Genomic DNA, 14175 nt, shown 5'->3' with positions numbered 1-14175 from the left:
TTCAGGTAAACTGTTTCACATCCGTGTGAAGTTTTACCACCAGCCTGCCAGATTTGGACACGTGCACATTATAAGACCTGCAGACATCTGCTTGTCATTCCCAACTACATGTATGATCACCTTAAATGAAACATGCTATGTTGCACAGTAAGTGATAATATTTAGAAGTCATCCACAAATGCATTATTTTGTCCTTGTTTTATTGCACCCAAAGGAGCCACATTTCTCAGGCTGAACTCGCCTCTAACCTCTTTTATGTTTCCTCCACCTGAAGCAAGTTAAACAGCAGAATGCACATTCATCATCACAGATCTACTGCAGCCACACTTCTCCAACACGGGAGCTAAATTACAACACGTTCGCTTTTCTCTGTTACACACCACCAAGACAAAAGGTCTTCAGTAACTTTTGCACAAGAGGAGCTGCATAAAGCGGCTAGCGGTAGTTTTGGCGTCTGTGTTGCTGCTCTATTAGTTATAAGTGGTTGTTGTACGTGTAGTTAAACAGAAACCTGATCCAGGAGGCCGACCTCGTGGTCATGTGGTGCCCATATGTCTGCTGAACGTCCAGCTCATAATCAAACATCAAGCCACATTTTTGATAGCAGGCGCTTGCTTTTGAGTGGAAGAAATGTTCTTCGTTGGTTCCTTGTTCAGTCTGTTCTCCTCTCATATAAAGCTCTCCATGACCAGTCATGGAGAACTCATAGTTCTGTATATTCCCAGCAGAGCTCTTCGCTCTGCAGGGTTACAAGTGGTTCTGGAAGTCCTGCAGAACCTTCAGGTATCAGGCCACTCTCATATGAAACCAGCTCCCAGTTTGGGTTAGAGAGGCAGACATCCTCTCTGCCTTTAAGGTCAGGTTTAAAACCTCTTGATGGTAATTCTTATATATGCTGGCATGGCTGAGACTGCTGAGAAGGTCCCATGATGCACTGGGCTCCCCCTTCCCTTGTCATCTCTCTGCTCTTCATCTTCCCTGGATGAACTTCTAACAGTATCAACATGACTAACTTGTACTTCTCCTCTCGCAGCAGCTCGCTCTCTCTCTCTCTCTAAAAGTTTCAGTATCTGTTGGTCTTCTTCCCGTCCTCTCCACCTCCAGCCGGTTGAAGCAGATGGCTGGCCTTCCTGAGCCCGGTTCTGGTTCTGACAGAGGTTCTTCTTTCCTGCTAAAAGGGAGTTTTTTCCTTTCCACTGTCGCCCTGTGAGCTGTGCAGGCTCCAGACGGGGGATTGAATCAAAGTCAAGATTCAACGTAAGCTGCTGGTTTTCTTTCTGTAAGCTGTTATTCATTAAGAACTGGCTTGTTTGACTGCAGACTGGATCACACTGGATCCCAGTTGACTCGAACTTGAAGATGATGTTGTGAACTGGCGATGTACAAATAAAGCTGAATTGAACTAAATAGCTCCTGGAAGTTTTGTTTTCTTCTAAATTCCTTTAACCCTCCTGTTGTCCTTCGGGTCAAAATGACCCGCTTTCTGGTGGAAGCGGGGCGTATACAGAAAATGAGGACATTAGGAGGGTTAAGGCTGATAGCATTTCTCTTTGCCTTAAGCATCAACTTCCTGCACATCTGCAAAAATCATGTGCGCTCATCATGTGCGCATCTGGACAGAAACTAGAAACATTCCGATCATTTTTGTCACCTTTCATTCTCATGTTGGTAAATAAATACTATGAAGTCCTGGATGTTTTGGATTTGTTTCTGTTCAGCTGATGGATTGTTGTGTTCAAAACTTAGAAATGAATTTGTTTCAGTAAGTTTTCAGCCCCCCCGCCCCACCTCTCCCGCCTGCATTTAATCAGTCGTCCTTCAGTGGATGCTGAGCACAGCACACCTCATTACGCTGATGTTTGCTGATGATGTCAGCTGAACTCCGTCTCCCACCTCAGGAGGAACAGAAAGGAAACTGCAGTGAAAAGCTGCTCAGCAGGATGGATTTTTCATAAATCAGGATGCAATATAAAGTTCTTTAAATGCCACTAAGGAGAGATGCTGAGGATGTTTCTGTGGCCTTAACCTCAATGTTCTGGATTCTGCAGCTCCTCCATGAATTCCACTGGAAGGATTTGCATGTTTTGTGATTATTTGTGGAGTCCTGTCTGCGTTCGGGCTGCAGCGTCTGGGGTCAACACACTTTGTGCTGTAAAAATCTCCTCTATGTGTTTCTGCAGCCAGTATGACATGGAGACATGACAAGGATAAAAAAAAATATACACTGTTCAAGATATCTTTTCTGTCAACCACGAAGCACAAAGACAAAATTCCCCCTGCGGCGTCCATCTGCTGAGCAAATCAAAGCTATTAAAGAAAGAATATTTTAACAGGATTACTGCTGATTATAATCTGGACAATTCACAACCAAATCCACCAATTCTGAAGCTCATGCGGACATATAAGAAACTTGGAATACTCCTTTACTTTTTGTTTCCTATCATCTTTGGCTGCTTGACATTTACTTTGTATCTGTATTGTTCTGTTCATGTTCTGCGGTTTCCTGCAATCTGCAGTTCTGGCAGGAGAAAAAGGAGGACCAGACGTTTTTAGTGGTTTCACTCTCCTTCCCCACAAACTCACTAACAACTGCCTGGCCCGTCGTGCCCGGCCGACTGCTGCTGACAGCCCTGAAACAAATCCAGAGGCTGTGATCTGCAGGACAGCCGTGCAGAGAGATCCAGTGTCTGCCAGCAGAGATTAACGTCGTCAGAGGATCAGCTGTGGCATACTGGGAACAAAATGCCAAGACTGCTGAACCATACAGTCCTATAGTCTAAACTACAGCATGACTCCCACAACTTTCTGAGTAATGAAATCTTTCTTTATTCCAGGATAAAAGTAAGTCAATCTGGATAAAAGTGTCGATTAAGTGACTGAAATTCAGGCGAAGTTGTTCAGAAATGATGGATTCAGTCTTTTTATTTGGATTGTAAACTTTCTTCATCATATGGAGGTGATGTCAAAGCCTCTCCACCATGTCTATAAAAGGCTAAATAAACATCTTTCACATCTGAGCTTCTGTGGCTTAGGGAGCAACAGTTCAGGCTGTGGAAGACAGCCGGCAGCAGCTGACAGGCAGGATCAGTGTCTGAAGTCAGAGCAGAGGGCAGCTGCCCAGCAAACGCTTCTGAATGACAGCTATTCACCTCCCCCTTCAACATCACATGAGCGTTGCCTCCTCTGCACAGTCCAGTACACAATATCACACTGTCTTCGGATGCAGCGGAGCCTGCTGGGGAGGGAGGGGGAACCCACCTCTTTGACCTTGCACACAGGGATTGTCCACTGGGGACAAGAGGTTGTGTCAGCATGAGTCGATGCACTGCAGCATCATGGTGCATCTCAAGCAGCCATGTTCAGACTAAACTTAGATGAAATAGAGTTCTGTGTCACACAGGAGAAAGTAGGACAGCAGCAGCTACGGGATGAGAAGCACTTTCTTTACCCTTCTTCAGCCTTCACGTCGCTGCTTCTTCATCTGCTATGAAAACATGACGGTGGAAGTTCTCTGACAAGGTTCCCTTCTGCCTCCTCGGCTGAGAAACCAACCTCTGAAAACCTTCCCTCTCCATGATGCTGTGCATTCTGATGCCAGCGTCAGACAGGGAAAAGGGGAAAATGACCCAATCACAAGGCAAAGATAACCTGAGGAGGAGCTGCAGATACGATGGAAAAACAAAAACAAGCTGCAGACATCATCAGTGGGCTGGAAAGATTAAAGGGACGGCAAGACGTTCACTTGTACACACACAGCTGAAAATGTCCAACAGAAAGAAGCAACATCCTTGTGACAACGATGCCAGTTGTGCCTTAGCTGGATGCTGCAGGGGATGCTGCAATGTCACTGTGAGCCAAGCAGTCCTGCTGCCTCTGACTCGTACTGTAGCCGCCAGCAGCATCAGCAGCAGGTCTGATGATATGTAATAGTGCACCATGCAGGGAATTGCATAATAGAAAAAGCAACGGTGGTAAACAAGGAGGGCGAGAACCACATCCTCCCACAGCCAGACCACTGCAACGAATACATAAAGCTGCTCCGTCACCAGGCTGCTTGCTCATTCATCACCACCAACACAAAGATTTCTGACAGCTAAAGGAGTGAAACCTTCTATGAAGAGCAAGTATGATGCAACGCTGTGCAGACACGGCTCATATCTCTGCAGGCAGAGTGCAGCAAGCGCCTGCAGTTGGCCTCAAGAGAGCACACATCTTGTTTTGAAAACAGTGTGGAAGAACGCCCTCTCTGCTGCTCTGGTTGAGAAACTCCTCAATGCATGCAGAAATTCCTGAGATGTGACTGTCATTACACCCACTGCCACACACACACACACACACCAATACTCACAATGAATAGCAAGCCGATCTGGGTCTTCTCGCTCGTGCTTCTGCAGTGGGATCAGCGAAACGGGCAGAAATCCTCTCCTCTCATCTGTCACACTTGTCCTCCTCCCTGCTCTGCTTGTGTTTCCGTCAGCAGCAGACTAGAGCCAGAGATCTGCAGCGCTGAAACTCTGTCAGTGTGCTAATGCCTCCTTCGCTGTGGTTCTCAGCTCCCTCCCCACCCTCCCGCTTTTCTCCAAGGTCAGTGGGTAGAACTGCTGGTTTAACTCCTCCCTATGTAGACAATACCCTGGTACAAGCTGGACACCCTGGCAGTAATTACCATCATGATCCAGATTAACTCCTGGGTGTGCTCTTGTTGTGCGATGATGGGCCAAGGTGGACAACATGCAGACGGGATTACAGGCTGGGAGGGGGGGTGAGGGTAGTGGGAACAAGAGATAGGTATGAGAAAACAGGCTTAGAGACATCGAGTTAACACAACGAGCACACTGCAGTGAGCAGACATGAAATCTAAGGAAATGAAGGGTGTGATGAGTCTGTTTTTTAAGATGATCAAGCTGCTTTTATGATGCAGGTTGTGTTCAAGAGTTCATCTCCTGCTCTGGAATGCTTCTTTCTTTTCATTCCAATACAAAGTTCATATAAATTTTTTGGTTTTCAGCTCTGATGCCATCATAAGGACTTGGACTGCTGACTTCATACGTGTGTGTGTGTGTGTGTGTGTTATGTAAATCTGCCTGACTTGGTCAACCCCCTGTAGAGGCAGTTCAAGAGATTTGCTGAGCATTTAGCAGAATCACCCTGAGGCTTTAGATCCTGTGATGATGGGATGAACTAGAACCCAGCGAATGAGCAGGAAGAGCTTCTTCCATGACGACAACAGGATGCATGAATCCATAAACATATATCTGTAATAGACCTGGTAGAAGAGCTGCTTTCATTGTCTCTGGAGGAAAGTTGCATTGTTTGTTTCCTAATGATGTGCTGACACCTTCTGGTTGTTTGGAGTAACTACAACAAGCTTCACACGCGTCACCGAGCTTTAGATGCAACAGGTCGAATCACATCTAATATCTATCTGACAAAATTCTGATTTTTATGACGTTGATATAAGCAAAGACACGTTAAGTTACATCTTCTTTTGTATTTCTTTTTTTTTTTAAACAGCATGCCCAAAACAAACAAACAAAAAACACAATAATTAAACATGCAATAAGAATCAAATGTAAAGTTGGACCAGCCAATGGATTGTTTTTACAATGTAGAAAAAAGTATTAAAAAGAAACAACAAAAACACACAGAAAGCAAAATCACTGAAAATGGACACAAGATGTCGTTACAGTGAAGATCCAGGAGATGGAGGCATACAGCGTGGGATCCATAAGACATGAGCTAAGAGGTATGATGGAGAAGCAGGAGAAACACTGAAACGATGACACGATGTGACGTTTCTGCATGTCGTTTTACAAAAACAAGCTCAGCCCGACCGTCACGTCAGCATTATGGCTATTCAGACAGATTTGGGTCATTACCACTGAGTCCAACAGGCACATGGCGTGGGGGGCAGAAAATGGCATGGGGATTATGCTCTGGCCACACCTGCAGATGGTTTGAACTCATTGCCAATGACTAAGGCTTGTGTAAACAACATTTACAGTCTGTCACATGACAGTGGTACACAATCCCAAAACATCCCAACCCTGCCTTAAAAATCCAGGTTTGTCTTTTATTTAAGTTAAATAATCGATCATTTCAGGTCCTGAAACATGACAGAGAATCATGTTGAAGTATTGTCAGAAACAAGGACAAATGGCAGCACACAACTCAGCAGAATTAAACGAGGATGCCAAAACGACACATTTACAAAAGCATAAAAACAAACGATTGCAATTAAAGCATAAATGATCATTTTAGTACAGTTTATTGCCTTCCCTCTCCAAAACAAGGCAGAGCAAACTTTAAATACTGCATTAAAAAAAAGGAGATGATGGTCCAGTAAGGAGTCGATACAGAAACGTGTTAAACAGAATCCTAATTTACAGATCTTCCACGTGACCCTTAAATGCATCTTGCAACTGATTTCTCTTTTTTAAAGACCTGAGCTGTACCAAGTAGTCTGCATACAGTGCATCGAGATACAACCAAATACTGAAATATACAGTACTAATTGTCCATTACTGTCAAGTACGTATCACTGATTTGTAAAACCTGCCTCAAAAAAATGTCTGAAGATCTCTTAAAGGCAAATTTCTGCTGTTAAATACCTGTTAATGACCCATAAAATACCTGTTAAATACCTGTAAATGACCTAAAAAACTGAAATGAAAGAGGTACAGCACAGGACTTCAGCATGATAGAACAAGAACATTTTGTAAGTTAACAGATAAAAATATCCCCCCAGATTAACACTGTTGTACTGCAGTAAGTAAGGAAGGGATATGTAGTGTTACTCCATGGAACTGGTGTGTCTTCGCACCTTGGTTTGCCTGCGATCTGAACTGGCTGTGAACTGGGACCTTACTCTGAACAGTAGATGTGGTCGGGTGAAGTACATCACAGTGTCAAGGCATAGCGCGGCTCATCATGGCAGAAAACTGATGTAGCACCTGATGGTGTAAAAGAGGTTAAGGATCTGTAAAGTAAAAAAAAAAAAATGAAAAAAGCAAAACAGTAATTACATACATGGTAGTTGTTGTCATGAAACTAAGTTTGTTTCTTTAAATGAGCTGAAGGCAACACAGAAATCAAACTAGAATGTGGAATACTAGATCTGACGTAATGCAGCTAAATGTAAAAATGTTCCGTCGGTGGTTGCAGCTGCCAGGAGCAACACATGGAGTCTGTTTCTTCTCAGCTTCGGCGTATTGTCGTCTGCTCCGGTTCTTCTTCATCTCAACAGTCTCTCATTTCATCTACTTGTTGTTCAGCTTTCGTCTTCCTCCACAATGTGCTGATTAGTTACAAATGTCTCGAGCCTCCTCGTCACTTGAGTTCAGCAGGAGAGTCTCTCTGCTGCGCAGCTTCAGGGACTTCCATGGGAAGCACTGTGGGATTAGGCGAAGCAGGCAGAAGGTCAGTGACGTGACTGGTTGGAGCTGGAGGCCGGAAGCTGGAGGCCGGAGGCCAGGGCTTCAGCTGTGGTAGCTGGGAACGGCTGCCTGCTTTTGGGACAGACGCAGCAGCTCCTCTCTGATGGCCTTGATCAGGGAGGCGGAGGACTGGATGGGAGGAGATGTATCCAGGGGTGGAGGAGCTGTCAGATAGCCCACGCCTGCAGTGTCTAAGTGGGCAGGAGGTGCCGTGGACTCCCGTATTCCACTTCTGTGCATCTGGAAGAGAGGAGGACAACATGTCAGTCCAGGAACTGAAGGCAGGTAGAAAAAGGTGGATGGATAAAAGAGAAAGTAATCAAATGAGAAAAAACAGTGAAAAATGACAAAAATTAAGTGACAAAAACAGAGAAGTTTGATTAAAAACAGAAGATAAAAATAAGACTAAATGTTTTGCTAAAAAGAAAAAAAGCAAAAATATTAAGCTAAAAAGATCACGAGTCAGTGTTACTGAAACAAAACAGTTTTAAAGACGCATTATGTAACTTTCTGAGCTGAAAACTCGCCGTTCTGGACTTGTTTCATGACACAGTGATGTCTATCGTGTGTATTTCTAGAGCCGCTGCTGCTCAGCAGCATCCTGAGGCTGAGAAACCCACACTTTACAACTTTTACATCCAGGACGCGGCGTGACGTTTCGTTTCACGGTATAATAGGAAACTGGCTTTTTAAACACGCAACGTCGCTGATTCAGCAAAGAAAAAAGAATAATAAAAGAGAGAAAGAAACAAACCAAGAGTCATGTAAGATGGTCTTCTGCTGGCTGGAGAGAGCTAACAGGTCGGGTAGGATCATAGACTGTATATAAAAAGATGGGCGGAGCCTCCGTGACGTCACTCGTAGCTTTCTGAAGAGCTGAATTGAAGCTCGGTGGGTGGTTCCTACCATCACCATCTTGGCAAGGGCATGCGTGTCGTCTCTCCCGGAAAATACATATATGGGCAAAGAGGTGGAGCTGAGAGGGGGGGGCTGTGAGCGTCATGGTGGATGATTGACATCGAGCGAACTCCGAGCTTTCTGTAGCTAAGAGCTAACCGAGCTAACCCGGAGATAACAAGAGCTAACCAGCTAACGGAGGTAAGCGGGCTAAAGCTAAGTCACGTTGTTAACGGGCTAAAAACTGAGGTTGTTCTACGTTCTTCTGACTTGAAGCGGGAGATCGGGTACCTGTCAATCAAAAGGACACGCCCCTAAATATGCCGAATTTCAAGATTAAATTACTTTCAAACGGGCGAGTTAGAAATAAATTCACTCCCCCCACAGTTGTCATGAAGGTAAACCTGACCTATTAAACCTAAAATGGATTTTTGTACCAGGCTGTAAACATGTTTATTTCTGCTGTAAACATGTTTATTCCTGCTGTAAACATGTTTATTTCTGCTGTAAACATGTTTATTCCTGCTGTAAACATGTTTATTTCTGCTGTAAACATGTTTATTCCTGCTGTAAACATGTTTATTTCTGCTGCAAACATGTTTATTCCTGCTGTAAACATGTTTATTTCTGCTGTAAACATGTTTATTCCTGCTGTAAACATGTTTATTTCTGCTGTAAACATGTTTATTCCTGCTGTAAACATGTTTATTCCTGCTGTAAACATGTTTATTTCTGCTGTAAACATGTTTATTCCTGCTGTAAACATGTTTATTTCTGCTGTAAACATGTTTATTCCTGCTGTAAACATGTTTATTTCTGCTGTGAAGTTGGTCTTTTTAACATGGGAGTCTATGGGGATTCGCTACGTTTTGCAGCCCCTAGTGGATGAAGGGGGAACTGCAGCTTTATATATTTCTGCATACGCTACACTTTAAACCGCCGGAGGCTCCGTCCATCTTTCATATACAGTCTATGGGTAGGATGCAGGATGGATGTTGGATTACCTGTCGATGGGGAGGCACGTGGCTGGAAAATGGCAAAAGTTCTGTAGTGTGTTTTTAAGTAAAGAAATCAAGATCCTATAATTTAAAACAAAAGAAAAAAAAAGTGGTTTAACATACTGGATCCTTCTCTGCTTCCGCCCTGGAGAAACTGTCGTCATGGTAATGATTCCAACCTAGGCCTCCATTTTGGCCCGGAGCCCTCATCCCTGCTGGGTAACCATTCATCCGGCTGGACAGGCCCACCTGTGTGAGATGATGGAGCTGGGCACCTGCAAACACACACACACACACACACACACACGTGCAAACACACATCATAGCACAGAGTTATATTACCTGACACTCAATCCTCAGCAGCCTTCTGATATACTTTCATCCAATCAAGTGTAAAAACCACGTTGTCAGTTCTGAACTGGTCTATATGTTCAATCAGTTTCTGTAACTCCCAGTCACCTGGTGGCAGTGCAGCGTCATCGACTTGAATAATTACAAATACATACAAGTCCTGCTCAGTTTGACAGATTGATGGTGTTCAGCTTGTTGCACGTTAGCAGAAACAAGGAAGAAAAAGGGAAGATTTGTTTCTGACGCGTGTTTATGGATTATTCCCGTGTGGTTAGCCCAAATGGAAACCTCGCATTTAGACCAGACAAATAACCAAAATGAGCTATTTGCTGCTGCTCAAAATTGAAACCAGATCCAAGCAGCAAATAAAGCCGATTGATTTTGTAGAGCTGAAAACGTCAGCGGCTGCGTATCAGGAGCGAATGTTGGCATGCATGTAGTTCCTTTCACCAACTGGGACATATTGTCTGCTTGTAATTACATTTTAAATTAAATGTCTTTAATATGGAAGAAGAGGAGCGGCGTGGCTGAAATCCAGAAGTCATCTAAGATGAACTGAGACATTTGTTAAGACAATAAATGAGTCTTCTGTTAGGGATCGGCTTCTTTGCATCTTTGCATGTGGAAATGTAGCATTTTTCAACAATACGATGTGAAAAGTAGATATTAAATATGATAACAGAACAGATTTTACATGCATGAGCAGTGCAAACAGTCTGGAGACATCAGCTTTAGTGATTTAAAGGTGGTTTAATGTGTGTAAGTATGAGTGTGTTGCCCTGAGATGTGCCGGTGTACCTGTGGTTCCCCCGACTGGACGTGGTCTGGCAGACGACGGCAGCTCGTCGGTGTAGAGGCCCCTGCTGGAGTACAAGCTGTCTGGCTGCAGCTGCTCGCCGTGTCCTGCTGGTTCTTCTGGTGGCAGGTAGCTGGAGCCAAGGCCCTGCCTGAAACACAAAGAAAGTCATTTTCTGCTGCAGATGCTGGAATAAAACCTGCTGTGATATTTCCACGTCCAGCTAAACATTTCCCACAGCACCATCTTCAATCTGCATACATCACGTCTATGTTCAGGCATGTATGACCTTCTTATCACATCCTGGTTCTAGTGAGTTCTATGCACTAAATACATCATAATAAACTGCTCTCATTCAGATCAGGCTGGCTCGAACGAGCCCAGTTGTTTGGAGGCTGTGCTGTGTTTTGGCTTTTATGCACATCTTTCTGGAGCCAGTTAAGAGACCTCCTCGCTAGACCTAATCCATTAAACCAATAAAATAAAGATGACTCTTCTTTAATTATTCATGGATTCCAACAGTGAGGATGCAGCAGAGGAAAACATTCACACTGCTGAAGAGGTGTGGAGTTTAGGATGCGATTACTGAGATCACAGCGAATCTTTTTGCTTTCCAGAGATGGAAGTGGAAGTAAAATATAGCATGGACGTTATTGATTTACACATAAATACTGTGTTTTTTTGGCAACTGCTCTGATTACCTCGGTGTCAGGCCGTGGACTGGTGCAGAGGACATGTCCAGCTCAGAGAATCTCTAGAGAAGAAAACACAAAGGCACATGTACCGTTTAAAGCTACAGTTACAGAAGAAGTTTGACATGCAGTAAATATAACTTAATATGCAGGAAAGTTTGTATGATATATTGTTAAAGGAAACATATTCTGAAGGTAGAGAGACTGAGGTTTCTACTTAAGATTAAAGTACTTCAAGTTTATAACATGGAAAAGTAGAAAACCTGCTTAAAAAAGAAAAGCAAGCAGCTTTTGAAACAAAAATGTATTAAACTGCTTAGGAAAATTATGAACAAATAATGAAAAGAAATTAAATGAAAATAATAATTATAAATAAAATAATAATAATAAATAAAATAAATAATAATAAATTCAATTAAATAAAAAATAAATAAATAAAATAAATAAATAATAATAATAATAAATAATAATAAATAAATAAAATAAATATTTATTATTAATAAATCTCAAACATTTCATAAACAATAATGAGTCTCTCTAAACTCAACATCAGTAGCTAAACACCAGGCTGAAGTTTTATTCTTTTGTTGTCAAAGCTGCAAAAACTATAAATATTTAATACAGTAAATAAACTGTTGGATCCTGTTTTAATGATCATGTAGGTTATTATAATCAGCAGAGGAACCTGTTGAAAGTTTTTGTCTATAATCCAACCAAACTTTGCGAGTGAGGACCGCGTGGGTGCATCCATAAAGCACGGATGACTTCTTTCCATCAGTTATAATACAAACTGTGAATCTAATAGGAGCGATTAAGCGGGTAAATATATTTCCAGCTTCCTGAAACCACTTCCAAACGGCCTCGTCTCCTCTAAATGGCTCATAACTCTTCTGCTCACGTTACACTAACTGGCACTGAAAGCCTTGATCTAATTTTAGCTTCGGTTTCTGACCCTCAATATAATGTTCAAAGCAGGATTTATGCAACTAATAACCTGTACTTGGTTTCTTTGCAGCTCCACCCATAACTAGAAATACTAAATGTGATGCACACACACACACACACACACGCACGCACACACACACACACACACACACACACACAGCATGTTGGAAGCTCAGCTCACTGCTTATCAAATGGTAGCACTGCATGAACAACTTCTCAAGTTACTCCATGGCTGTACTTTCTTTGCAACCAGATTACAATGAAACAAATGTAGAAAGGTTTTTACTGCTGCAGGGTCTTAGGAGTACTCTACTGTACTCTACTGTACTAAGCTGATGGGGGTTGCAAGGTCACAGATCCGAGGGGGCAACAGATGGAGGATTAGTTTGCTAAGAAGACACAATGCAACTTGATGCTTTAGGCTCCATGTTGTGAATGAAAGGAGAACACCTTGAGAAAGGGAGAGGGCTTTACAAGCGTCTGCTCATGCAGAGTCACACTCATACAGCCTTACAGCAATAAGAAGTGATTCTGACTGACTACATTCCCATTCCATGTAAAGTATCTGTGAACGGATGACTACTTACACCATGGAGAGGGCTGAGAGCTTGGTAAGAGGGACCCCAGGCTCTAGGGCCACGGCCTGGAGGGCTGGAGCCCTGGTGGTTGTTGCTGGTGACCCCCGGGAGAGTAATGCCCGCTGTGCTCCCCTGAGAGGTGGGCGACACGAGCGCAAAGGCGTCGTCCAGCAGGGAGTGCATCTGCTGCCGCGCCTCCTCAATGGAGGGCTGTGGAGGCATGTAGGGGGGTGGGGGAGGGGCATGGCCTGGAGGAGAGGAAGCAGGGCCAAGGAAGACATCATCTGTGGGGGAAGGGCTCCTGTGAGGGGATCCTGGGCCTTGGTCTGGGTCCGACTGGAATCAACACATTTCCATGCATGAGCCTCCAGACGGAGGGTTGGCAGCGTGAACCTGCAGCTGTGATTCTCTGCGCTACTCACCACGTAGGCCACGTTGTTGATGCCAGGACACTTTCTGTACGCCACGTCGCTGTCCTCAGAGATCAGGTGGTCTTTGTCTGCTTCCATCATGCCTCCGTTCAGCTGATCCCTCAGTCTCTGCTTAGGAGAGCGCCTCCCTCGAGCACTGAGAAGCAAAAGTAGAAACACGGAATTCTTTTGCTTCAGCTGGGTAACAAAACCCAACATATGCACGCTAAATGGTTTCATCACAGACATGAGCGCTGACCTTTTCTTGGGTTCCATAAAGATGGGGGGCATCTGAGCGTCCGGGTCCAGGATCTTATCGATTTGTGTCTGTGCTTTCTGGTAGATCCGATCCTGGTCCTTTACATCCCCAAGGCCACCAACCATGTCGTCCATTGCAGGGAAGTCATAGTGGCCCTTCCTCTTGGCGCGCAAACGAATCTTGTTGCGATGGTGTTCAATTTCAGACTTGTGCCTCAGCGCGACCTGAATCTGTACATGAAGGGAGCTTTTCAAGAAGCATCCAACACACACGGAGTCTAGACGTCACAGAACTTGCATTAATTACATATTTTAACAAGTAAATAGTGAAGCTGGAGCCCATCTACTTGTTGACAAGCAATTCCATTTCCTCTGTTATGTCTGCATCTGGGAGAAAATCCACAGATGTGAATGTGGAACTTTATAGACTTTCAGAAACAACTGTAACTCCATAAAACTCAGGTGATGAATAACATGCAGCTGAATCTTCTAAGCATAACTTCACATAAAAATAAATTCCTTCTTTTTCTTCCTTTCTGCCCTCTGACAGACAACCTTAAAGCCAAACAGCGAGAGAAGCAAACCTCTTTGCTGATGTGGTTCGTATCGGACAGCTTGCCGTTGGAGGGCGGACTGTGCAGCGGCGGGACCGGCATGGGCTGCATTGCAATGAGCTGCACTTTATTGGGTAGTCTCCGGCTTGCATCTGTGGCACGAGACATCCGATCGACGTGCTCGAAGATGGAGGCTGAGGACAGCTGCTCACTTGCTGCACCATTCATAGGTGGAGGGCCTGAGGAAGAAAGCAGGATAA

The 14175-nt window shown here is 44.0% G+C and overlaps 2 protein-coding genes across 2 annotated transcripts in view; both read right to left on the bottom strand.

The window, feature by feature from the left end:
- The window catches only part of mical3a (microtubule associated monooxygenase, calponin and LIM domain containing 3a), a 94772-nt gene extending 90271 nt beyond the window's left edge, over positions 1–4501 (bottom strand). The window contains exon 1 of the mRNA XM_079253672.1: positions 4349–4501. The gene's annotated coding sequence lies outside the window, so the exon portion shown is untranslated. The remainder of the gene's footprint in view (positions 1–4348) is intronic.
- Positions 4502–5691: 1190 nt separating this feature from the next.
- LOC306769586 (UPF0606 protein KIAA1549) overlaps positions 5692–14175 on the bottom strand; it is a 40383-nt gene continuing 31899 nt past the window's right edge. The window contains exons 16-22 of the mRNA XM_079258251.1: positions 13946–14165; positions 13363–13592; positions 13116–13260; positions 12659–13029; positions 10481–10629; positions 9455–9606; positions 5692–7676 (exon numbers count right to left, since the gene is read on the bottom strand). Coding sequence (XP_079114377.1) covers positions 7479–7676; positions 9455–9606; positions 10481–10629; positions 12659–13029; positions 13116–13260; positions 13363–13592; positions 13946–14165 — 1465 coding nt within the window. The 3' untranslated portion in view covers positions 5692–7478. The remainder of the gene's footprint in view (positions 7677–9454; positions 9607–10480; positions 10630–12658; positions 13030–13115; positions 13261–13362; positions 13593–13945; positions 14166–14175) is intronic.

The sequence above is a fragment of the Telmatherina bonti genome (genome assembly GCF_933228915.1).
Source record: "Telmatherina bonti genome assembly, chromosome: 2".
NCBI classification, from domain to species: Eukaryota; Metazoa; Chordata; class Actinopteri; order Atheriniformes; family Telmatherinidae; genus Telmatherina; species Telmatherina bonti.
This window is presented reverse-complemented; position numbering and strand designations above follow the sequence as displayed.